This window comes from Patagioenas fasciata, chromosome 9, assembly GCF_037038585.1.
Source record: "Patagioenas fasciata isolate bPatFas1 chromosome 9, bPatFas1.hap1, whole genome shotgun sequence".
NCBI classification, from domain to species: Eukaryota; Metazoa; Chordata; class Aves; order Columbiformes; family Columbidae; genus Patagioenas; species Patagioenas fasciata.
Genome location: NC_092528.1, coordinates 22927409 through 22954100, shown reverse-complemented (window position 1 = coordinate 22954100; position 26692 = coordinate 22927409). Strand labels below are relative to the sequence as shown.

At 42.3% G+C, this 26692-nt stretch overlaps 2 protein-coding genes across 10 annotated transcripts in view; one reads left to right on the top strand and one right to left on the bottom strand.

Moving 5' to 3' along the window:
• MCF2L2 (MCF.2 cell line derived transforming sequence-like 2) overlaps positions 1-26692 on the top strand; it is a 164105-nt gene that overhangs the window by 81142 nt on the left and 56271 nt on the right. For 6 of the 7 annotated variants that reach the window (XM_071812609.1, XM_071812606.1, XM_071812608.1 and 3 more), the window contains exon 16: positions 17797-17835. The exons of the other annotated variant lie outside the window; for it this stretch is intronic. In XM_071812609.1, coding sequence (XP_071668710.1) covers positions 17797-17835 — 39 coding nt within the window. The remainder of the gene's footprint in view (positions 1-17796; positions 17836-26692) is intronic. 7 annotated transcript variants of the gene reach the window in all.
• Positions 55-17017, bottom strand: B3GNT5 (UDP-GlcNAc:betaGal beta-1,3-N-acetylglucosaminyltransferase 5). Of its 3 annotated transcripts, none has more exons than XM_065845149.2 (2): positions 16799-17017; positions 55-4605 (listed from the first exon to the last, which is right to left on the bottom strand). In XM_065845149.2, the coding sequence occupies exon 2, from the start codon at positions 4263-4265 to the stop codon at positions 3141-3143; it is 1125 nt and encodes a 374-aa protein (XP_065701221.1). In that variant the 5' UTR covers positions 4266-4605; positions 16799-17017; the 3' UTR covers positions 55-3140. The 3 variants fall into 3 exon arrangements, with proteins under 3 accessions (XP_065701221.1, XP_065701222.1, XP_071668711.1); XM_065845150.2 differs by lacking the exon at positions 16799-17017 and adding an exon at positions 16688-16759; XM_071812610.1 differs by lacking the exon at positions 16799-17017 and adding an exon at positions 15237-15392.

The following is a 26692-nucleotide window of genomic DNA, read 5'->3' as shown; positions in this document are numbered from 1 at the left end:
AAAAGCATCAGAGCCGAGCAGTCAATTACAAAGAAAGCAACAAGAGATATTTACCACCTTTGTTTTGTTGTTTTGCTTTTTTAAAAAAAGAAATAAGTCTGTTTATTCAAAACAAGTTTTACAAAACAATTGTCTTCTTGTTGTACAGAGCAAAGTTTAAGAATAAATATTGAATAATTTGTATAAAAATTAGTAATATCAAAGAGAAACCAATGCAAACCAAACAAACAGGTAAAAACAATTTTAGCATTAAATATGCTGTGCAACAACATCAAACTCTTAATGAGGAGTGACCATTCAGGCTGATACAGTTCTACTTGCAGAAATAAAACCTGTCAGCCCTGCATTGGAGCACCAAGACTGTTGTTAAGAAGGGTTCCAGATAAAGGTGTACAAATCTTAAGACAGCGTTTAGAACCAGAAAGTAAGAAGTTTTCTAGCCTCTCCATTTTCAAAAGGAGCGCCTTCATGCTTTCGTTTTTATTCAATAAGCAACTTCTTTTCACTGCAGCAAAAGAAAATGCACACTAACAAATATCAGCGCCCTTTAAAGATTAAGAAACAATCTAAACAAAACTCAAACCAGCTGTTAAAGTACTGCAACGGTCAAAAGTGACTTTCAGCTAATGACAAACTGCATTTAAGCAGTGTTGTAGATGTTAGCTAGGTTACTCCCCCATAGAAATTTAAAGTACTTAAAACTTATTTTACATTTGCTTGTATAAGTGAAAACAATTCCAACACATACTGATGCTGGAAAAATTGTAGTATTACCAGTACATTTTGGTTGCAAACTGGTTATGAAGACCCTCTTTCCCTACAGTGAACAGGGTGGCTTCTTCTAGTAGTGCAGTTTTGCTGTGCAGCTTGTTGATTTAAATGGCTCACAACAGGTCAGAGATCTGATGGAGCAGCTTTCTTTTGGTACAGAATACTACTTTTCTCTACATGTGATTATTTATAAGCCAACACGTTTTATAGACCTAGAGCTGTCCTCTATTTATTTTTTTTTTCTTTCAAAAAAACACAAATCCTCAGTACTGTAATCAATCTGTTTAGATAAGAACAAGAACTGGATTTGTTCCTTCTGAAGTATAGCTGTTGCATTCTTCACTCATACTGGCACTGAGAAATTATTAGTGTGCTCTTCACATATCCAACGTTTGGGTCTAGTTAGAATACTTACTCTCTTCCTTCTGGAAAACCAATTATAGAAACTTACAGATTTCACTTAATTCCAGTAGGTACCTATCATCCACCTGAAATGGCAGCTTACAGAACCAGCAAGCTCACTCCTGGATTCTGGCTGTGCTGACATAACCTATTTGCCATTCAAACCATCAACTCCTGCAGCACAGCTCCCAGAGCAGCTGCAATTACTTAAACAAGAGTTTACTACTTGTAGCTTAAAACTGCAAAGTCCTGTATAGCTGTTCTACAGTAAAGTCAAAAGACATACATCAAGTACCTCACTGCTCCACACAGTGAGAAACTTCAGGCAGAAGAAAAAGGCCAGTCTAAAGACAGAAAGCAAGAGGTATTTCTCCTATAATTAGCACATTTCCAACAGATGCTCAATAATTTGTGAGCTTTTGCATTGTTATTGCTTTACTGATAAACTTGACTCATTCAAGCTTTCAAAAGTAGTTTTCTGACACATCCATGCTAGAATTTTGTTTCAGCATCAAACCAGCTGACAAATAATGTCTGACTGTACTTTGTGAGGCTGCGTGTCTACTCCCTGAAGAGCCACCACAGGTTTGGCAATTAGAATATCTGTCCTGAGGATCTGTGAAAACACTGTTAGTGAGCAGTACTAGAGAAGACAGACATCCTAGAACTTTTGTTCTCTGAGATATTCATATGGCACCACAGTACAACTCATAATAGCTGGAGGTTGAGCATCACTCAATTTATCCTGATTTAGAGTACACAGGTGTCTTCTTCCTCTTGCACGTGATATTAACATTTAAATAGATCCAAGATACAAGGCTTTGTGGACACAAAGAACCCTGAAATTTTAAAGAATCTTGTGCCCAAGACTTCAGGAGAAATATTTTAGTAATTTTGATTTGCATACTGAGTTTCTGTGGATCACCATCTCCCTATCCCTTCACCATGAAGTCAAGCCTTGTGCAGAAAATACCCTCCCCTCTTTGTTAGTACAAGCATGAAATTTGGGGATTTTTCTAAAGTCTTTAACAGCTTCAAATTAGCTATAAGTAACATTCTCAGGGACTTTTGCTTGCTTTTCACCTTTAGAACTATGAATACTGGAAAGCAGAAGTATTGTTAAAAGAAAACTCATTAAGCTTATTTGCTTATTTAATACTGGACTGTTTAAACACACTGCTTCAGTTTTCAGAAGGCAGAGGGAGATTAACAAAACCAGTTACATGAGTAATATTCAAGTCTTCTCCTTTCAAGTTCAGGCCTGATCTGAAGAGAGCTCCTTTGTTATTTAAAACAACCAAGTCAGCGGGCACTCAAACACTGTTCCGCTATTTCAAAGATTTAGGGAGCTTCAAGAAAAAGACTGTAGCAGGTCTTCACTTCTGGCACTCACTGTCAAGTGTGGAGGTCCAGACATACTTTCTATGAAGCACCGAGAAATGGTCAATATTTGTAACCAATTTACATTGCCTTAAACTACTGCAATAGTCTCATTCATCAAGTTCTATTTTGCTTGTGTTTTGAAAGGTCTACTCCATTTTGATATAGCAGATTTTTCTACCATGTGCCTTAGTTCACATAGCTTTAAAAACACAAACACCTTAAGCCTTACTAACAAGTTCAAAGTAACACATATATCCACCAAGCATTTCAAAGTCTAGAAGTTAAGTCCATAATAGAACATTTAATCTAGACTTGCATCCCTTAAAAGAGTGTAAAGAAAAACAAAACAAAAAACCACGCACACAAAACACCAAAACAGGCTACAATGTAAAAAGTTGCAGTACAATAGGAAAGTTATTCCAACAGGAGCTTCTGAACAGAATTTGGGATCATCATTCCCCCCACCCCCAACTATTCACATTTAAGTTTTACCTCTTTCTATGTTTACATGTATTTTGAATAAACAGCTAAAAAGTTGTTGCTCTGTTTTGGCTCAGTGGATCTTCAACACAGATATTCAAGTATTAAGAAAATGCAGCTGAACAAGGATATGTGTCTTCATAGTATGGTTTACAGAGAAGCACAATATTGACTAGTCTGCAGTATATTCTACCCCAAATCCCCGAAGAAAACTTTTTAACTGTGGGATCTGTAGCCTGCTTCCAAAGCTGGTGAAGATCATCTACATGTCCATGAGATGTCATCATTTTTTTATAAATGCAGGGATGATATGGAGCCTTTCCTTCCCCAGAAAAAAATACATGGTATTGTGGTACAATTCCCATTTTATTGGCACAGAGACCCATGAAAACATCATCTATATAAAGACTTGTATTGAGAGTCAATGAAGCCTCGTATACTTTAGCTGCTACATCACTTGATATTACATATGCAGCTCCTGCTGTGTAGTCAGGGTAAGAGGGCCACGGGTACATTCCATATGGAACATAGTATTTACTACTCTTGTCTCTTACGGGAGGGGATCCACGATGGACACGACCAATCCAGAGATCTTGAACACCCATTAGTGCTAGACTTTGGAGATAAGCAACAAGGTTTGGCATATGGATAAATATATCATCATCTGCAGACATAATGAACCTGGAATGAGGACAGTAGGCATTGACCCAGCTAAACTGCAAAAGCAATTTAAGAGTAAGATTGTGAAAAGTATCCAAGAAGTCTTGCTGAATCAAATCATTGTATTTCTGGTCTTCCAGTTGAAGTTCTCTTTGCAGCAGATGATCTGTTGGTCGTCCTAAAGCAAAAAGAGTTTTGATGTTGGCATTAAGTTTAGAACGAACATACTTCTCATTACCCCAAGTTTGTCTAATTGCATCCCTCCGATGACGGTTTTCGGGAGAACTCTTCACAAACAACAGGAGAAGGACATCTTGCTGCTGACATTTCTCACTGTGGTTGATCAAGTACTGGTAGCTTGACACTCTCTCCAAGTTATCCCTGTTGATAGACAGGCTGTCATTCACAAAATGGTAGCTATTTATGAGGTATCTGTAGGAATAGGACTTCATATGGCTCACAATGTGATTATCAAATGGTTCCCAAAAAATCATGAGGCACAGTATGAAGCAAGTGGCAAATATCTGCAAAAAATGCCATTTTCTGACTCTTCTGGGATTAATAAACATTCTGATGCAGTCTCTATAATCCTTACTTCTGTTCAGGGTCTGTGTTTTTACAGTGCCTGGGTTTTAGTTTAACAGCACAGTGTCACCCCTTCAAGCTAAGCGTTCATTGTAAGGCATGTTACGTTGTCTTTCATTCACTATCCTTGCAAATCCAGCTTTGTTCACAGATTTCACAAGTCATCTTTCTCAAAAAATGTTTTTCTTTGGTTGAAAGAATGCAGATAGTTTTGGAAGATGAGACTTGCAGATGAGCATTTTCCCTTTGAGGCATCTTGAAGGGACCGCTACAGTTCTAAATCAGGTCTTCTCAGGCATTCCTTTCCTTCATGAAGACAAATACCTGCCAATTGTAAGGGGCAGGAGGAGAGGAAAGAAGTTTTAGTGAGCTGTTATTAACACATCTGGTTTTAGGTTTGGTGATGGAAATGAGATGACTACTCAGGCACTCCCTATCACAACCCACCTACACCCCCTCCCCAAAAAATGGCAAGTTAGATGTTGTCTGTGGCCTAGAGCAAGCTCAGAGAACAAAGGGGAACCTGACACAGAGGGTCCAGTTCTGACACAAGAAACTTCCTCAGAAAAACCCACTGCTGTTAAACAATGGATGACAACATTTTGTGTTAAATTCTTTTAAGCTAGGAGGGAAGTCACGCCCTACTGAGTTTAACAGGACACCCAAAGACAGCTTGTACAGAGCGAGACCCACAACTGCTCCCAGGTGTGGGATCACAAGGGCCAGAGCTGCGCCACAGGCCTCACCTCCCCCACAGCCACCGCCGGGCCGCTGCGCTGCCGCCCTCCCCTCACCACTGTCCTCCCTTCACCACCACCCATCTCCACCAGACTCTTTCCAGAAGAGAAGGAACAGAACCAGGTAGCCCTTGATCCCGCCTGGCCGAAGGCCTGGGGTGCAGGTTAGGCAGTGGCACGAGTTGGGGAACCTGTGCCTCAGCGCAGTCCCCTCTCCAGCTCCTCCGGTTCCTCACAGGGTCGCCACCTCTGCCCTGAGGGAAGGCGCCACCTCCATGGCGTCCCTTGCCTGTGTGGGTCCTTCCTGCTCCCGTAGCACTGCAACAGTCTCATCCAGCATCTTCCCTGCACCAGAGCACTGCCCTCCTGCTCCCACCCCACGGACAGGCTGCTTGAGGGGAAGCAGCTGTGACTTCCACAGCCAGCATGAGCTTGGTCAAAACGTGCCACTAGTGCCACCGCACTCCAGTGGCACCCCTTACAAAACATCCCATGTACCAGATTAGGACGTTCACTTTTTAGCCAACCGTGCAGATGGAGATTGTTTGTAACCCAAGCTGCAGTTTAGAGGCAGGAGCACACAGGCCAGTCAGCCACACCTCTGTCACAGACACCCATCGACACCAGACTGCCAGCACTGCAGGGCTACTGTCTCTGCTGCCAGCTGGGCTTTTAGTGAAGAAAAGAATCCAAACCACAAAAAGCCACTCAAGTCAAGCCTTCTTGCCTTCCAGTTTGTAAAATTCAGTCCTCGTAACCAGAGCTGTCTCTCCTATGTAATAAACAAGAACAGCTTGAAGTAGCAGGTGCTTTGTTATCTCAAAAAAACTCAAGAAGCGAGTGAGCTCTCTGTCAAGCAAGAAATGTAAGACTAGCACCCCAAGGAATGGCACCCCACAAACTAAGCGCTTCTTCCACAGAAACATAACCCCTGAAGCAAGAGAACACAAGCTATCACTGTTATGTTAGAAGTTACATGCAACATAAATGTTTTGAAATAGTTTTACCCATTTGAGATCTTGCAACTAGATAGCACAGTGAGAACACAACAGACTAGAGATAAGAAAACTCGGAGCAATTCTGTGGTGTGTTTATCTGCCACAAGAAGAGGGCTGGCTGCTAAAAATGGAAACCGTGCATTGGTGCAGTCGAGGCTTGCAGATTGTAGTGCATTAGAGAAAAGCTGTATGGGCAGTCTGATGAATAAAAGCCATCAGCACTTTTTACAGTATCAGTTCAAACCCTTTTTATTTCTGAAACGTGAAGTTAGACAATGCACCTCAGAGTTATAAACTCAGCAGCTTTACAGAAGAACACTATTGCAAAGCTTACTCATGTTTCAGATGAAGCACAGAGGTGCAGACAAGCTGGAGCGTTACAGAAAACCAGGCATTTCATAGCTCCTTTTGGAGGAGTGGGTCTGAAGGTACCCACTGCTTCCTGACAGTGAGGTTAAGTTCTGGTTTTCCTCTCTGACCTAGATACTTTGTGCTCTTCTACAAAAATCTCTATTCTGCATGAAGTTAGCCAGTTAGCTCAGCCTAGGTGGTCAGGTTGCCCACTGCCATCATCAGACAGCTTAAAACCACCTGACTTTCCTGAAAGGGAGCACAAGGCAATATATCTAATTACTCAAAGCAAAGTTTACCTTGGTAAACACAGGAATTCTAGTCACCAAATATAAATATATTTTTTAGATTACACTTGGATAACATGTTTTTGGCAACAGTCTGCAATTGCCCATGTCATGTGGTTAAAGGAGACAACAGTCACCACCACAAATACAAAGTGATAGAGATCACTGAAGACTAGCAGTGAAACTAACCTACATGACAGCTATTGTCACTTGGGAAGAATAAAAGCCCCCAGAGTAAAAAGGGCAAAAAACCCACCCAAACCCACATAAACACACCCCACACCACACACAAAACAAACAAAATAAACCACTAGAAGTCACCATGGAAACAGCTTTAATCACGGAGCAGATTAACAAGGCACAAGAGATGCACATGGACTAAGTTTTCTGCTCTCTAGCACCCCCCTCCTGGAAGTCAGGGATGCTGGAAAGAAAACTTGAGCTTTTCCTCAAAGAAAAAACAAGCCATAAGAGTCAACTGACTGAAGGCTAGAACTAGAGTCTGGTCTGTCCTTCCCTTGATCTAGTTCAGGGGAATTAGAACAGCCTTTAATAGACAGAAGTTCTTCAGAATCCTTCTCAGAAACATACATCTCAAATAAAACTTTAAAATGCAATTAAAGATGAGCAACACTGATGGAATTCAAGGAGGCCTACACCTAACCCCCACCTCCCTCAAAAAAAAAAGCCTGGAGACTTGTATTGGAGGTGCCAATGCACAACTAAAGTCTCTTTCACTGTCAGAACTTTTTATAGCTTGTTTGCAACACCCATGCTCTGGGCTTAGTCATGCTCTCCTTCCCTTACAGAAGGGGTTGAGTCACCGCAGGAACTGTTCGCTGCCAACTGATCCTTAAAATTCTGAGAAAAGAAAAAACCAAAACACCAGTGTGTTGCCCTAGCAAGGGGAAGCATCATGGAACAGAGATAAAATAATGCTTGACAGTCATTTTTCTGGCTGTAATTAAGGTGTTTTGCGTCTTGGTGTGCACTTTCTTACTTGTGGCTTGGAAGCTTTTAAATCCACTCTGAGACTGGAGATGCTGGGAGAACTAAGCACCCATACGGTGTTCCTGTAGCTGCCTTCCTTTCCAGTACATTTAAGATTCACAGCTGCATGTGGTCTTCCCCCAGTTGCAAATATGGCTTTTTCCATGCTGCAGCAATCCTACCTTTCCTAAAAGGGTTTGTTATTTAGCCTTTCAGTATTACCACGAACAAGCATTACCGTCATCTGAATGTAGCAACTGGTTACAATTCTGTATTTTGCATTCAGTATATATTCTGGGATGAAGTGGAGCTGACATAGTTTGTTATGAAAACTTGATAGTTTGTAGAGTGACCACTGTGAAAAAACAGATCCTTAGAGAGCTACTGCAAATATCCACAGAAGTCCACATTTGAAAAAGGTCATAATGAAGTGATACAGTTGAGGAGCTACAACATCACAGCTCCACCTAATCAATAATTTTTTCTGCTGCTCATTTTTAAGTAAGCCCATTCAAATATTTATTTGCAGCTAGAGATGTTATTTCCTGCCTATTTTCCCCATAAACCTAAGGTGGCTTCTGTTCTCATCTACAGGCTGTACTTGAAGATCAAGCTGAAAAACTATTTGAGGCAGACTTTTTCCATGCTAGCTGCCAAACTAAGAGGAATGTCTAATTTAAGACTGACACAACTAATTGCAAGAAAACTAATTTAAACTGCCTTTAGGACTCACTTTGAAACTTTTTATTTTGGCTAGTAAGAATACTTTCAAAAAAATACAGTGAGTTAGAAAGTGTATAAATGACTCATTTAAACAGAAGGTTAACCATATCTGTTGTACCATGGCTGTTTCTAAACCATGCTAGACTTTGCTATTCTAATTCCATGTTTTAAGTTTTTCACTGCAGAGCAAATATTCTCTCATCTGCTCTCCAGTCTATCCCTCTTCCTAATACTCTAGCCTAGGATCCCAGTTCAGCATCAAACTCCAGATGGATCTCCCATATTGCAGCAAGAGTTTACTATCAAAATGTGGGTGTTAATGTGTCACTAGCATGCGGGCACTAAGACAGACAAGTGAGAAGTTCAATTTGTAGATGAGAATGCAGAGGGGTTTTGTGCCAAAGCATTTGTCTAACTGGAAGAAGAAAAACCCAATGATAAAACACATTGGAATTTTAGTCAAGTCAAACAGTGGTTAATTTACAGGATACAGAAACTGGTGGGGTTTTTAAGTGTTCTATTAGACTAGTTTTCTCCTTTCCAGATTTTAGTTAGCACAGATCAGAGATATATGAACTCATGAGTCCATCTAGCAGAGTATCATCCCATCTAGACTTCCCAAATCAGCTCAGCTGCATAAACTTGTCTCTGTCTTAAGTATGGCTCATTAACTTGAGCTGAATATCACACTGACTTACCATCCAGACAACATTTATTCTCTATGCACAACTGAGCATAACAGAAGTCCTGGATCACCCCTTTCTGCATCAAATCTTTTCCTCCAGTAGTTTCCCTTCCCAAACCTACAAGCAGTTCCCTGGAAGACACGCCTGCAGGTTTACTTGTTTGCCTGAAAACCACGTACACAAGAGTTCCAGGAAGCTGGACTGCAGCACACTAGTGCTGGTTTCCACCCTAATGGCACCTGGTCAGTAAGAACCAACATTGCTTTTGTTAAAAACTCTTCCACTTGGATGACCCAAGTCACGTAGTCAGGAACAGCCTGTTTTTCAGCTCTTCAGTCACGTCATAGAAATTAAGCAGCAAATCGGGTCCATATCCTATGCATAGGGATACTAGACAGTACAGATTAATTCTCTCTGTTGCCAGAGAAGCATCCAGGTCTTCAGTTTGAAGGCCACGCTTCCCCCACCACATATACACACCCAGCAAGCATGAGGTCTAATGCAAGTCTGTGTCCACCATGCAGAGAGACATACCTCAAGCAAAGCACACACCAACAAAGGTCTCCTAGTCATTTAAGACACTCCTCTTAAGGTGACTGTAGGATCAGCCTAGAAAAACAGCAGTTCCATGGAAAAACACACTTCTACCATATCCAAGAAAGCATCTGCATATATAATTTAATTTAAAAGATGAGCTTTCTGCTCAGTGAAAAATCATGAGGAAGAGAACCTCTTCAAGGTGACCTCCTAATGGCTCATCACCCCCATAAAATGTAGTGGGGCTGCCATTGCCCCAACATTTCAATGCCCTCCTCTTGAGATCACCAAGAGCAAATATTGCTTAAGCCACTTCAGCCTTCGTTGCACCCACAGATTTACAAGCATTTATGAACAAACAGTCATTGCACACTCTGTTCCCTTGGCCCTAAACAGAATCATGCCTTGTTCATTCTCACCCTCCCCTGTTCGCTCTCTACATAGCTGCCAACAGCTCTGAGGCTGGAAGAGAGAAAAGTTGTATTCTACTCGAGGCCAAGGGAAGAGTTATTAATGATCCTGTCTGCTTCTTGGATAGTCTTGTCTAGTTGGTTGTTTTCTTTTATTAATAGGAAGTTAACCTATTCGAAGCAAGCAAGCAGTCTGACTACATTGTTTCTTGTTTAGCATTTGTATTTCAGTTATTGTCTTAAGAGATTAATTCCCATTTGGTGTAGTTCTGTCCTAACTTGCTATAACTGTTTCAACGTATGCAAATGCAGTGTAACAGTGAAGTCTAGATATATATACACTATACATACACATTTTCTATAGAAGTATGAAGCACTAGTCATTCAAGATACACCAACAGAAACTAAAGAACTTACATTTTTAATGAACTTAAAATTAAAATTACATAAATAACACCTTGAATTCAATTAAAGTCACCCTAACTTTAGGTGAGTCATTATCTAGAAATAACAAACACACCAGACTGTCCATGTCTCTTAAGTCTGAGTTCCAAACTGCAAGTCTCAAAGCATTCAGTCTTCACCCACATAACAAAGCCCCAAACAGCTGTTAAGTTGAAACTGAATAAACATGCTAAAGCATTATGTTAAGAGGTACATGGAGTCTGAGGAAAGCCAAACTCCCATCAAAGAGACATCATTCAAACCTGTTAGGTTCATGCTTTCCAACCAAGAGCTACCTCTCCATATCAAAAGATAGCCACTTCTGGGGGAGTGATTGTCAGTTTGGGGAAGGGGTTAAAGAAAACAGCAAAGAAAATTTTGTGCAAGCAAAGTGTACTGGAGGAGCTGGTCACCAAAAAGGGCTGAAGGGGAGAACATCATCTGCATTTGTGACAACAGCTGCTGGCAGACCTCACCACTGTTCTAATACCTCCACGAGATCTGGATTCATACGGCTAGCTAACCTTTTCCTTTCATTCAGCAGTGAAACGTTAAGCTACTTTCTATTTCAATTATTTTATATGACTGCATAAGTTTAAACGCTTTAATGTAGTTCTCACAGTCTAAGTAGTTTTCAGGACAGTCAAATATTTCACATCGGAAGCTATTGATTCTTTGTAAATTTAAAACCGGACTCCATATAGAAGGCTCCTACACACATGTTGGGGGTTTCCATGTTTGTTTCAAGCAAGCCAGACAGGCACAAACATCTCAGAATTTATGATAAAGTGGATCAAGAACTACCTCAGCATATCCAGAGGAGCTGCAAATTGGCTGGAATAGCAGCAGTTCGAGACTTTGTTTAAGCCTGCCTGCAACTGGGTGGGATGAAATCCATTAATAATCTCCTACTCCTATGGGAACTAAGGAGAATTTCAGCCTTTAATACAGCCTTTCCTGCAATGCAACAAGGCCAGGGATTGAACAGGAGACACTCATCTGCGTTTTGTTTTTATGAAATACAGGGAGCAGGAACAGCACAGGCTCATGGCAGAGAAGCAAAAAGAACCAACACCCCCCCCCACCATGCACTTAGGAGAAATGTGACAAAACAGCAGAACTGAAGCAACTCAAGAGCAGCATCCCGCAGTTTGTAGCTTACCACACTTGAAGTACCCTCACTGAGAGCTGCTAAAAAGTCACTGGCCATAACAAGCCACAGAACAGAGGACTAAACAAAGAATTCCTCAGACCTAGCTTCAAGATTCAAATCAGATAAGAAAAGTCAAACAAAGGAGCTGCAAATCACTACCAACATGTTTAATAAGCAGTGAGATTTCTCTAAGACTACAGTCTTTGTAAATTAAATGAAGGAACTAATGAAGGAATGCATTTGCATTTAACCAGAAATACTTGTCTCTGCTTAGGAGAAATGGATAGTAGGTCACACTATTTAATAACATCAGGAGCCAGTAAAAAAAATATTTTTATATATATATATATATATAAATGAGTGTCTATTGTATATAGGTGTGTATATAAACACACACACTTCTGTGCAAGACTAGTACAAAGCCAAGAATGTAACTGAACTACATACAGCACTGGCATATACACAGGACCAGAATAGGAACTGCTGCAAGGAGAGTTTAGTGAAACAAAGTAGAAATTACAAATGGAATTCATTGGGAGACAGACGACAAAACACCAGACCACCAGTCTGCGGACTCTAGAAGGAAGCTACAAAGATGGGAGCAGAAGCTTACAAGACAGAAATGACTTAAGGCAGAATGAAAAACAGGCTTTAAAAAGCCTGATCATTGTAGAAAGTTGCAATAGAAACTCAGTACTTGTAACTGCCACAGCACTTTACGCAGGTCTCGCAGACAAAGCAGCCAGAAACTCAGAAAATAATTAGTCTTAAGTATGGTACTTTTGCCATCTCTGTTGCCCACTATTAAGGTTTCATACTAAAAATTATAGTGAATAAATATTTTATTGGAAAGTCAGGAAAGTTACAAGGAAGAGCTGCAAGAGCAGTTTGTCTAATCTTAATAATAAAACACGAGGATTACGCACCCCAGTATACAGTGCAAAGTGACAGCCTTCCTTTAGTTAACCAAGTCAAGTAGAAGAAAACCCATCCATCCTCCGTCTGTTTCATATTCCGTGGAAAAACAACTAATCAGCGGCTGTGGGGGGCTGTGGTGGTGTATGATGAGTAGTGGTTTAAAGAACAAGAAAAGCTGAAAGTTTCCTGCCCTAAGATGAAAGGCCTGTTTAAGTCAATCTGCAAAGGTCTTAGCAGATGTGAAACTGGAAAAAACTTAAAAGTTACAGGATGCAGCAGAAGAAATGTGAGCAGAGAGTGACTTACTGGGCCAACAGTAACTTTCATTTGAAACAAGTTTCCTCAACAGTAAATGCAGAGGACTAGCTAAAAATCCCTTCTCTGGCTGGTATGTCCCAAAGCACCTCCAACAAAATTATCTGTATTGACAAAAAGGACTTCTTTATTCAAAGTTGCTGCACCTGAGTTGGTGAGGTTGATTTGCTGCACGTGAAAAGTGACAGCGTAGCTTCAGAACATGGCAAAATTCCTGGAGCTTTGAGTGACCACACACTTTTTTTTCAAGTTTAAGACTACATCCAGCAATCTGGAGATGGCACCAAGCAGTCAAGCTTGGCCTCATGAAACTGGTCCACAGCAAGCAACCTATCTCTGTGCTACAAGGCAGGAACTCCTACAGTCTGATCTTAGCAATATTCAGACGTATATGCCTCTTCAACAGTCCTTCAAATGAAGTTGCTTTCTCTTACACTAACATTCCCTTCTTCCCAGGTCATCTATCCATAGGTTGTTTAAGCAGTCTTGGTATGTTAGATTTTCTGAGTTACTTGGGCATATAGCAACAGCATCCACAAGCCACAATTCCATCTAAGTTAACAATAACACTATGCAGCCCCCTAAGCAACAGATAAAACTTCAGGACTGGTACAGGTTCATTCTAAAAAGTTAGAATTCCAAAGTCTGAGAATTGCTTCATCAGCCCATTTCCGTACATTGTGATGGGTTCCCCAATGACTGTAGAATTTAAGTCAAGGGCCATCTTTCAAATATCCTTCCATAGCATTCTCCCCCCTTGCTGCCAAGGGGAAATATCCTGTTTGCAAAACTTATGAAAGAGGGGAAAACTCAAGTGTCCATGACTCTTATTTCAGTCTTTTGAGACTCGGGAAGGCACAGACCTCAGTTCAAGGATCTGGATCACGATTTCCCAGATGTTTTAAAGATTCCAAATATGCAATGTCTCTCGTACTGGCAAAAAATCCTGCTGTCACTTCTGACCAACCTGGCAGGGTTGGATCATGCTGCTTCCCACTAGAATTTAAAAGATTAGTTATGAGGTCTGCTGAATAATGAGATAACCTCATTCAAGATGTGCATATCCTAGGAAGCTGAGGAAGGTACTTTACTGAACTTCACAAGCCATATGGAAGGAAGAGCTAGTAATACAATGCTAATCCATCACTTTCTGGTTCCCTCCACCACTTCCCACCAGTTCCAAAGCCCAGCAGACCTACTGCAATAACAGCAAAACCCCAACAACAAAAGCCCCTCAGTACTTCTGTACTTTTAGTAAGCAACATCTTCAAGTTACAGAATTATCTAGAGAATCCTTCAGACATAGACTGATAACCATGGGAGATGAGGCAACGTTTAGTACATCTTAGATGCCATAACACTGTAGGTGCAGAATAACACAAACACATGAGCCACTGGCATCTCAAATGATAAGTGATGACTTGCAGGGTTTTCCACATGCTTCTCCCTAATCTGCAGGTGAAGTATCACTCCTAGTGTTGGTACTCACTACTCCGGTTTAGCCAGATGTCAGAGAGACTGTCCCAACTACTGCTTTGGGCAGCATGAGCAACCAGTTTGGCTCTCAGTAATTTAGGATGTTAGAGGAAGCAGAAAGTGATGCAGTTTTGATTCACTCAATGGAAGAGAACTAGTAAGCAGCTGTTACACTTCTAAGCAGAAAAAACCACCCTCAAAACCTTACTAGTGAAAAACATTTTCACCAAGATAATACATTTCTGTATGCAACAGATGGTGGGCTTTTGTAAAACTAGTGCTGTGCTGTGCAGAACAACCAGTTACTCTCATGTACCAAAGAAACACCCAGCTCTATGTGACAATCCAGCCTTCTACGATATAGCTAGAATATTCCATGGCTGTTGTTATCAACAGTGATTTAATATCTCCTGCCCTGCTTAACAAGGGGAAAAACAAACAAGCAAAAAGCTGGCATTTATCCTCTTTTAGAGGACAACTATTTTCCCATTTTTAAAACAAATCTATCCTTTTGCTAGCCCTATCTTTCTCACTTTTCAACTGCTAGGAGAAATGCAAGGATTGAGGACGAGATGTGAGAATAAGACTGCGCTATACAAACCAGCTTTCAACAGCTGCACTCGTAGTTTCAACACTACCGCCCGGAGATCCACAGGCATGAGCCTCGGCAGTCACTAGCTGAGGATGCTGCAGCACAAGGAACCAGCACGTACCGAGTTGTCCACTGCTTTGTGTAACCAGAATAGAATCACAGGCTTTTTAAAAATCATTGCCTTGAACTTAATTTAGTTGCTTCCACTGGAGTAAAGCCAGTCTCGCATCTCTAGAGAGGCTCCAAGATCCTGCTCAGAGGCAGTTAACAAAGCTACTTCTAAAAACCTCAGCAGTTCTCTACGCTCCCTACAGCGAGGTCGAGCCAAAGCGACTCACCCCTCTGCTCGGGCCCCGCCGCCCCGTTCTCCAGCCGTAGCTCCAGCAGCTGCCTCCTCATCGCAGCTCCCCCAAAAACCTCTGAAACCCAGGAGGCTCGAAAATACCCAGCAGCTCGCACTGGTGCGGACTGGTAGTCTCCCCGCCGCCCCCGCTTGTTGCCGCCTCCCGCACCCCCGCGAATCCCCAAATTAGCGCAGAGCGATCGTCAGCCGTCACACCACCCTGCCTTCCCCCTCCCCAGCCCCCGGGGCATCCGCGGGAGCCGCCTGGGAAGGGGGAAAGAGGCAAAACTGGGGAGGAGAGCGAGCAGCACCGAGCCATGCGGCTGCGGGCGCCGCTCCGGGGAACAAAGGCGGGCGCCGGCCCGGCTCAGCCCGGCCCTCCCCTCGCACACCTCCCGCCGGGCACGCCGGGCCGCCGCCAGCCTACCGTCCGGGAGTCCGCAGCCCGGCCAACAACACACAACAAGAAAAAAAAAAAGGCAGAAAAAAAGAGCTTTTTTTTCAGCTTTGCTTAGCGCAAACGCACTTTTTGAAACCGTCCAGTATCTCCCTCTTTCTCCTAATGTGTTTTCTCAAGCCGAATTTTTCCTACGGAGTCCCCAATAATGTTTTGGGAGAGGGCTGTTCCCGCCGAGCGGGCGGCAGGCTCCGTGCCTGCCTCCAGCGGGGAGGGGAGAGGAGCTGCCGGCGGTAATTAGGGCGCTAACGAGGCCGGGGCGGGAGGGCAGCGCCAGTGCTTTCGGGGGTGCGTCCCTGTGTTGCAACCCAGAGCTCAACGGAGAAACTCCGAGCAGGATTTGCGAGTTTCTTGGGTGGGAGCACTTGAGAAAAAAAAAAAAAAAAAATCTCACACTTTTCCTATAGGAAGGAAAAAGAGAAACCCCGGAGGGTCCGCCGGAACAAGGACGGGAGGAAACAGCTTTGAATGGGTTACTTCACTGCAGTGCTAGAGTGGCTGCAGCTCCAGGGATGAAAAAGACCCTGAAAGGGCCACAAAAAGTTTCTGAGGTTTTTCTATGCTCTCCCCCCGCTTTTTTTTTTTTTTAAAGAATATAATCGACTGCCAGACAATGACCAGAGATTTAGGGGGGAATCTGCTGGTAGACTCCACAAACCAGCCATTAAAAAGGCACTGAAGTTTGGGTCTCGTTTATCACAAAAATTTGAAATCCCGAACTCCGACAAACTCCTTCGTTTAGACAGGAGCAAGGCGATGGCGCACGGAGTGAATAGATGCGGTCTGTAGCAGAAACCTTTTAAACAAAGCAGTTGGAAAACTTGTTTGCCCAAAGCACAGAACAGCAACTCCAGAAGTAAGACACCCTCCTCCCCTAACTAGAGCAGCTCTTACAACCCCCGAAGCCAGACAGAAAAGAAGGGAAAAAAAAGCATTTATGAAAACAGACTTATTTTCCCTAGTTTTAATCACCCAGCTACTCGCCTTACACATAAAGGAGGAACGAACAACCCGGCTGGTCTTCCCAAGAGGACAAATTTAGAAAGCGGGGTGAGGGGGAAGGAGAGGGACGGGACGACACGCAGCGCAGCCCCGCGTACCTCAGACACCGGCCGCCGGCTCCACCGCTTCCTGCTGGGGAACGGGACCGCACCCGGGGCCACCCCGCTCGGCGGCAGCATATGGGATCCCTCGGCCCGCGGAGCCAATGGGCTCCTCCTCTCCTCCCCCTCCGCCGAGCCCGCCGGGCTTGGCCTTGGGCTCCCGTGCTTCGCTCAGCTGTCCCGCTCTTTGTGAACACCGTCTCACCGCGGCGCTGGGTGCCTTTGGGATTGTCCGTGCTCCCGCTGTGCCACAGTGGTGCTTCTTTCTTAAATCTATTTCCCTCCTCTGAGGGTGAGGCTGCGTGTGCGATGTGGGGAAACTGTCTTGCTATGGCAGTCGAAGTGCTAAAAGTAATGTTTCTTAAAAGTTCACAGTTACCTGTCTTTTAAAAATACCTTAGGAGACAGGATAAAAGTTTAGCTAATTGCTGCTCTGGTGCTAAATAACATCTTATTGTGGGGTAGTTAGTTTGTAGGTCACAATGTAACTTGTTTTACTACTTCAAAATCTTCAGGGCAGGATGGAAGAGTGGGTTTTAGGTTTTGTTTTTTCTTTTCTACCTTACCCACAAAACTGGGTGACTGACTTAGATCATCTGGAGGGGAATGACTGATTAATTGAAGTACATCAGCAAGTCAGTCTCCGTGGTTGGCAGACTGAGATGGAAGTGTTTAAAAAACAAACCGAGGCAAGCACTATGAATGTGCCTTCTTTTAATACACTTTTGCAAAACTTCTTTAGTGAAGAGAAGTTTTGCAATGTTTTATTGCAAATCTGAGATTTCTCACTGAACAGAAATACCAAACACAAGCCCATTGTGTATCTTCCATTCTTTCACATGACTGATAGATCTGAATCATAACTGACCTCATCATTGACTTCATAGAAATAGAACTGTTGCCTGTCATGACAATTAGTATCTGTTTGTCATTTTACAACCTTAAATCTGACAACATCTTTGGGGCATGATGAGTTGTTTTCTTTTTACACACAGAAGAGAAAATCTGGAGCATCCAGGAAGAGCAGAACAACGGTAAAAACCGAGCAGCTGACAGTCCCAGGGAAGGATGTGTTGCTTTGGAATACAGGTTTTGTTTGGGGAAACTTCAAGGCCTGAAGAGTTTTTCACTTGATCTCTTCTTTCTGCTGTTGTATGTCTTATATAACTAAGCACTCTAGAGCTTCCTTCCCAGATTTCTCTCCGTGTGATTCTGCAGTAAGACAAAATATAATTCTTTACAGCTGGCAGTTCACCCTAGCAGGAGAAGATTGTAGATCGTTGTGTAAATTTGGCATGTTATCTAAGCAGTGTTTAAATAACAGTAGAAAGAACCTTACAAACAAAGCATCCTTCTTTTTTCTTACCAAAATGGTAATTGCTGATTCCTTCTCTAGTTCACAAATATTTTTTAATAAGTTTATTCTTCTTTCTTACTTTTAGGTGTCATCCCATTAGAGCATTTTATTGTTCATAAAATCGTCCCTTTCACAATCAGAAATTCTCAATTGTAGATACTTTAAAAACTCTAGAGCACCAATTTCTTGGCCAGTGATACCAGTTTTTCCTGTTTTCATTTTCAGTTGAAACTGGTAAACCAGAAAGGAAGAGAAATAGCAGCTGGATTCTTCCTTCCACAATTTACTGTAAAACAAACCAACCAACCAACCATGATTCACTTATGCTTCAACCAAATATAAAGTGCCATTTTAACTTGATATTTTTAATGTGCAGGAGATCATATTGCCAAAAATAAGCATGGAAAAGCCTCAACTCTGAGCCTTCCAAAGTCAGATGTTCCGAAGACATTTAAAAATTAGAGCCAAAATACTTCTCTGTTATCTGTGTGTCGTTAATGCAGTTTCCAGAAAATACAGCTTCAAGGAGTCACATTTTCAAAATCAGGAGATAACTTTAAACTCTAAGGTGTGTGTATGGAGAAGCACAATTTGGACATAATTACAAGATTGTAAGAACTAGGTCCATAGAAAAGAAAGTCAGAGGTATTGAGCAAACACAACTGCTTCTATTCAACTCTACAAATAGACTTAGTTTGGTGTGACTGAGTTTCTCTTACAGTTATGTCCACTTTTCTCATGAAAAGTGACGTCTGCTCAAAGAATCAACAACCTTTCATTTGTGCTCACTAATTCCCCTCTTTGGTTGACCTGAATTTTCCCCAATTTAAAAGAGGCATCTCTGTCAGTAAAGTAAACGGACTTCATCTGACCTGCAGTTACAGTTGGGAGAGTTTCTATCTGTGTCAGTGAAGTAAACAGACTTCATCTGATCTGCAATTACAGTTGGGAGAGTTTCTATCTGTTTCACTTCAGGGACTTTATTTTCCAGTGATAAAAAAATTGACTTTTTTTTTTTTTTCCAAACCTCAATTCCTATTAGGGTTAGATCCTCTGCTGAGATAAAATCTTATTTAGAAGTAAAGCTCCACCACTTCCTTTTCCCCAGTAATGTTGCAAGGGGGAGAGAATTTTTTTAGAACATCACCCTTATTTATTTATAAATTAAATCTTTACACCCCATCCCAGCTGTATCATATCCACTTTGGCCTTCGCAGGTTGCGTGTCTAAACCAACAAAAGAGGAAACAGCACTACCAAGCGTGCTTTTCTAAAGGGCACGTCACACGTTTTTCTCCAGAAACACCTACCCCGTGTGTTAATCACGCGCTGCCGTGCGCTGCTACAGTGCACACGTCTCCGGTCTTCAGAGGTGTGGAGAGAGCAAAGTGCTGTAAGGACCCATCATAGAATCATTGAATGCCCTGAGCTGGAAGGATCCCACGAGGATCATCGAGTCCAACTCCTGTCCCTGCATAGGACAACCCCAAAATTCACACCATATGTCTGAGGGCGTTGTCCAAACTGGTGCAGGAGGGTAGAGCCGAACACTGGCAGGAGCGGGATTTTAGCCGGGCTGATCCCTTGATGCATACAGTCATCTGGCACAGTTGGCCTCACCTTTGGCTGGAGACTTCAGGCCTTATTTCGGCATAAATAATGAGTTGATAAGATTCAACAAAATGGGGAGAAATACCTAGATGACACAATTTTGTAGAATGAATTGCAGTTCCTGTGGATTTGTGCTAAGCTGCTCTGCTGTTATTGTTTCCGACTCTTGGTATGAGCAACGTTCTTTTAGTTATTCTTGCCCAGTAGAAGAAGAAGGTAGAAGGGAATTTCTTAAAACCATTTGTTTCTAAAAAAGAAAAAAAAAATATACCGAAGCCTGCTTACCAATGAAGTATTTTTACAAGGAGGCTGGGATCAGAGATGTGTCATTTAATGCTTCTGCGCCTTTGAGTCTATGTGGAGCCCCGTCAAAGCTGTGCAGCACCCTCAGAGGGATTGTGATGGGTGCCTCTGGCCCAGCTGCTGCCTTCTGCATCACGTAGATCCATTCCAGCATGATCAAACAGTATCTGTGTGCCCTCACTGGTATGTCATCCAGTTCAACAGAGTCTGAGCCTAAGTTTCACGAGAGGAGGTATTAAATCAATATAAAGAGGATTTTAAAATGGAAAAGCCACAGTTCTGGTTGATAAGCCAAACCAGCACCCTCCTTTCAGAAATCTTAACTTTGGACTCTCATTGCCTTTACTGTCAGGTGGCCTTTTTAACTCTCCTGTTACATTATATTCTAACTGAAAGCTTTTGGTTTGCATTTTCAAATCTTCCTGTGTATCCATGAGGTGTTTTTTGTATGAGAAATCTGGTGGCCTTTCATAATCACATGACTCTGCGCTTAGACTAGAAGTATGAAATAGTTGGGCATTTTTGCTAAAGTCACAAGGAGGGCACCCTTTCTAGTTCAATTACACAAGTGTCTGGAGACAGCCTGTATGGGTGTTATTGTGGCAAACCAGCCAAAGTTCATGGACTCCTTAGTACTGCAGTCCTTTGTACTGCAGTCCTTAGTATCTTACCTGCATCAGTTACATTACTGCGATATTTTGCAATTTATGTTCAAATATTATTATGAGGAGCTGATGTGGTCAGATGTTCTGTGGTAGCATTTTATGAAAGTAAAACTGATTCATAGGTCTGTTCTGATGACAGTTTCACAATAGAGTCTGTGCCCATTTAGGGCTCTGCGGCTGTCCTTTCTTCCTCTTTCTCTCTCCACACCCACGCCATGTAGTCCATTTGTATCCCTTGTACAGCTGCAACTGTGCAGCTAGTATGACTGGTTTTTCTTTTTCTGAGGTTGATTTTGAGTTGAGTCAACTGATCTTGCTCACCAGTTTGTCTGAGTGTCCACGCTGGTGTACAATTACTGTCAAATGCAAGGGAGGGGGCAGGATGGAGTGACTGGGAGTCTGCAAAGGTGCATATTTATGCCTTCACAGTGGATAGGAGTGGATAAACTGATGAAGAAAATTCATCCAAATAGTTCACATCAGATGTGAAATTGAATTTCCTGTAAATCCAGAATATTTTCTGGTTGATTTGCTTTGGGTCCAATTCACCTATCATTTTTCTAGTCCACCTTGCAACAAGGGCTGGGTGACCTTGTTAGTCAATGTTAGTGCTTCCCACTGAAAGCACAAAAGGATGACATCTGTTCCTGGACTTTCTGACCACAGCTTAACTCTTTTCCTGAGATGAACCCCCAGATCTTGCACATGGTGCTGGTGCTATCAATGGGTCGTCAATGTGGCCTTGATGGCAATCACTCGTAAGCACAGCAACAGGTATATTGAAGTGATAGGTGTGCAGTGGCAGGAGTTACGGTAGTGCCACTTGTGTCTGATTTTCATTAATGTCTTTTACTACCAAATAATAAGGTGGAAAATTGCGAGACATTGGTGGTTTTGTACTCAGATGTGGCATGTCATGTAAGCACCATAATCTCTGCTTTCTGAATTAAATTCTCATGAGACCATAAGCTCTTCTAGAGCTTATATTCAGATAGAATTACCTTCATGAATGACCAGGTCTAAGGTTTGGAGTTAGATGTATCATTTATGTGACTTAAATGAGAGTCAAGTTTAAGAACATGGGATGGGCCTAGCTGTCCCGTGTGTATGGAGCATTTCTATATAAATACAAAATAGTCTTCAAGCATGTATGCTGTCCAAACTCATTGTTTATCCTCTGAACATGCACATTAAGTTTGCTTTTCATGATGAGGACATCAGTGGAGCATCTGGCACCAGTTCTGCACACCAGCAGCCAGGTGTCACTTAGCAAACTCACATCCTGGAGTGTGCAACTTGTGGGTCTATGCCTGAAGGTGTTTGTACCCTTAAATGACAGGTTCCAACTTCAGATTTGGATATGATTTAAATTTAGGAGTCCTTTAAATGCAGTTTATCTTAATATCTGGGTCAGGCCTACCCTCATTGTTACTCATCTAACAAGGACTGGAGAGCTCCATAAATCATCCATGCATCACTCTGAACATGAGAATAACTAAGTATATCACTGAATCATCAGGCTGGGTAGGTAGAACAGAATAGTGCTTCTGCCCTGAGTGAAGAATTAGAAGCTATTTTCAGAATGAGAATATCGTGCCAGAGCCCTATTCTAAATCAGCAATAACGAAGTTGCACTGACATTAGGTCTGGGAATTGCTAAATTTAGATGTGGACTGGTGTCAAAAATACTAGTAGCTCAGGGGAGTGCAGCTAAAAGCTTTGGTGTCCAAGTGCTTGTTGTAATCATCAGAGCTGCATATGACAGGAGAGAAACTGAGATCCCTGATTTGATTAGCTATTGGCCAAAGATGCAGAGCTTCTACAGCAGGCAGAGGTGAATCATAGACTGGTTTGGGGTGGAACGGACCCGAAGATTATCTAGTCCACAACCCCTCTCCCTCCCTGGCCAGGGACGTCTTTCACTAGATCAGGTTGCTTAAAGCCCCACACTTCCAATGATGGGCCATCCACAGTTTCTCTGGGTAACCTGTTCCAGTGTCTCACCACCCTCATCATGAAAAATTTCTTCCTTATGTCCAATCTAAATCTACCCTCTTTCAGTTTAAAACCATTGCCCCTTGTCCTCTCACTACAGGCTTTGGTAAATGTCTCTTTCTTTTAGTCCCCTTTATAATCTGAAAGGACATAATGAGGTCACCCTGAAGCCTTCTCTTTTCCAGATTGGACAACACCAAAAGAGGGAATGGGTTTCCCCTTTTAAATGACAGAAGTAAGATCCATTGCAAAGGTTTCCCTACAGTGTACAAATGTAAGATGTAACAAAGTTCACACTATGATATAATAAAATATAGACTTGTATTACAAATGAGATACGATTATTTTAGTGAGAGATTGAGACATAAGTGTTACAGTAGAATCCTGAGAGTGTGACTTTGCAGTCTAATTTCCAGACTCATGAAAACTTTCAGCTGGCAGAGGGGAAGAACTTGGAGTCTACATTTTAATAGAGAAACTTCTTTTGACTTTATTGTTAGGCACAGAGAACTGTTTTCTTTCATGGAACTTAATGAAAGAACAGTCAGCAGGAGAAATTTCAAGAAGCCACTAGCCATTGCTTGTTTGCCATCATCTCTTTCAACCTTTACAAAATCTTTGTTTTCAGAGAAGTTTCCCTGTTGAGCAGATTGGCTCCAGTACTTAGAACTCTAATTACAGCCTAAAGGGTTGGGAAGGTCTTTGAAGTAAAGTGTATGCTGCCAAGTGGGGAGATCTTGCTGCTGATAGTGCATAGAATAGCAAGAGGAGACATCATCCTACTATAGATCTAAATAGTTTCGTGAACTGGGAAAATTATTATGAATAGGACAAAAAAAAAAATCATATTGCCACAATACAGTGATTTACTGAGTGTTCTGGGAGGCTTCCTGAAGTCCTTGCACCCAAAGAATCTGGAAGGCAGATTCTGAATAATAAACACTCTTAATATTCACATGCTTTCTTACAAAATTTGCACTTAATCAAGTATCCAAGAGGAATAAGCAGCCACTTCTGCTATTATCTCTCATACCTATTTGCTATTGGATACTAAGATTATTTTAATACTCTTCAGAAATTCCAGGAATTCCTCAACTTGTTTTCTGTGCAGTTGTTCTGCTGCCTGCTGGCTCTGGGCAGGCTCCTGGAATGCAGCTGGCCACATGCACATACTGGATGGTTGGATTGTTTTAGGCACACGGGGAGATTAGGATCAGAGGTGTCTTCTGCCTTGCCCTGTGTCACAGGAATGTGTGTGCTCCACAGGAAAAAGCATTGGAAACTTCAGCAAGCACACAGTCGATGGAGAGCAATCCGCATCATCCAATGTGTGGCTACTTGCTGTGCCTATCCAGGACTTTACTGAAATTCTGTCTCTCCCACCACCTGGTCCAACTCAGAGTTTATAGAATATGTGCAAATAGAGGCTGCTTTGTGTTGGCCTGAGACCAGATACATCTTGTCTGAAGAAGCATATGTAGGCCTAAAGTTTCCTCTGTTTGTTTCTCCCTGAACTGTATCTATATCACCTCTCCATAAAAACGTTGCTTTGCTCTGATATAGGGGGTTGACAGTCCTTGGCCTTCCTGTATGTGCATAGAGGACACCTGGAAACCCCAGACAGCATAGACACAAGGCAAGGAGAGGAGGCTGTTACTCAACCCTGTTGTCACTGCCAAGCTGATGGATGGGGAAGGAGGAGAGCACTGGTATGATTTTATACCACCTCAGCTCAGGTGGTGCCACTTTCTCTTCAAAGGACAGAAAAGTGACAGTCTCCAGGCTAAGAAACCACTGAAACAAACTAGAAGCAATCAGGCCTCTCAGGGTGTAAAAGTCTCCATATAGAGCTGCCAAAGCATACCTGTCTTCCCTGTACACGTTCACACTGGTTCCAATGACATCTGATTTTAAACTGATCTGAAGTTAAAACCATGTGGCTCCTGTACGTGAATTAGCTCATGAAGAAGTGCTGAGCATGCCGTGTTGTCATTTACAGCAGCACGAAGAGCAGGTCGTGTTGCCTAATCTGGATGTCAGTGACTTGCACCCACACTGGGCTGATCTAAATAATTGCATAGTTTGCAGGAGAGTTGCCAACAGGGCATAGGAGATGGGACATCTGTCACTCCGGTGTAGCTGGTGATGCAATGGAGCAGTGATTTATCAATTCAGTTCAGTAAATCACCGCTGACTTAACTTCCTGCATTTAACAAGCTGCTCATTAACTGGGAATATAATAACCAGCTTTGGAAGTTTTGAGATATATTCCTGTTTAGATTACTGTATTTACTTCTGAAAATTCACTTATATTTTTTCAGCCAGCAGAAACCTTCTTCCCTCATATGGGTCTAAACAGGAATTCTGTTCTACATAGTATCACTTGTCTGTCAATCAGACCCTCTGCAGACTCTGCAAAGTTCCAGATTGTTCAATACACTGTTGCTGATCTGTAGCCTCTAGTTTGAAGACACTGATGCTTTATTTGCATTTCTAGTTTTTGCAAACGTGTCTTCAAATGTTGTTCTCTGGTTAATAGCCATGTTGGAAAAACTAGCATGGACTATCTTGCCTTTATGGTGTCTGACCTGAATTAGAGCTAGATAATGTGGCAGTGAGCATGCTATTCTTGATAAAAATGTACAGGTTCTGTTCGTCTGTGCTGGCTCCTCCACTAGTACTGTCAGACTAGATTTACTATGTGGGTAGAGGACATCAAGAGCTCCAGCCTGTGTAACAGCTGTGCCTGGTGCAGCGTGCTGTTACCTCTTCCAGTCACCTGTGCACCTGCACCCGACCCCAGTTCTAACTACAAACACTGAAGTGGCAGACAAGACATTCACCACGTAAACAAGGCTTGTGTAAGACTCGTAACAGCCACTGAGATTGATAAACCAAGCTTCCTATTCTCTCAGGATAAAAAACAGAGGAATGGCAGTCCCGAATGAGCCCAGAAATCTGTCTGTCCCATTGTATTATCTTGGACATTAGCCATTAGCAGCTCCTCAGATAAAAAAAGTAAGAAACAGGGGTAATACTGTTGCCCAAATACTGAGTAATATCCTCCCAGTTTCTTGCAATCTGTAATTGTGCGAGTTTTCTGTAAAGCCACCCTTTGAACACATTCTTCAGCTGGAATCTATCCTACAGTTCTCTAAAGCTGCTTTCTAAGTTTGGAATCTCTTTCAACAGACAGTGTCTCTCTCTCTTTCTCGAAGTTTAGCAGAAAATTCTGCAAGCTGCCTTCCAGAGGTGTGGTAGAGAGTGTTGTCCGAAGTACAGCTTAGGAAATGCAGAGCGGTGTTGCTGGGAGCTGTGTTTCCCAGTCACTGCCAGGTGTACTGTACCTGCAGATGGAATGATCCTTGCCTGCCCCACTGCCCTGGATTACAGCTGTGGAGAAAGCACCACACACACACACACACACACACACAAAGGATGTTTGCTCCTCGGCCATGGCGGTTCGCGATTTACTGATGTAAACATGACAAGAAGAAATTAAAGCAGCATATGTGTTCCAGCTGCTCCCATAAACTCCGTTTTAGCTTGTCAGGATTTTCTTTCCCAGTTCCATTCCTATTGTCATGTAACACCCTCAGGCTTGACAGAATGCTGATTCTCAAAGACATTTAAAAGCAGGGTATATCCAAGAGTTCTACCAAAGCTCAGGCAGGAGGACCATAGATTTTAAGTCTGGCACAACCCTGTATCCTATTACAAGGAGAAGTGGATTTTGCAGGTTGGAGTTTCCTTAAGGTCACATCTCAGACTGAAATACAAACCCACACAGAGGCTGGGAATTATATCTTATATCAAATCCATCCCCTCCCTTCCAAGTGCAACATGCATGCCTCTGATCTGCCCTCTCCAACATAAACTCAGGGCTGTCTGTAAAATCAAATATATAAATTTTAATAATAAAGCTAATTCCTCATTCTACTCAAATGGCCTTTGAAAATCT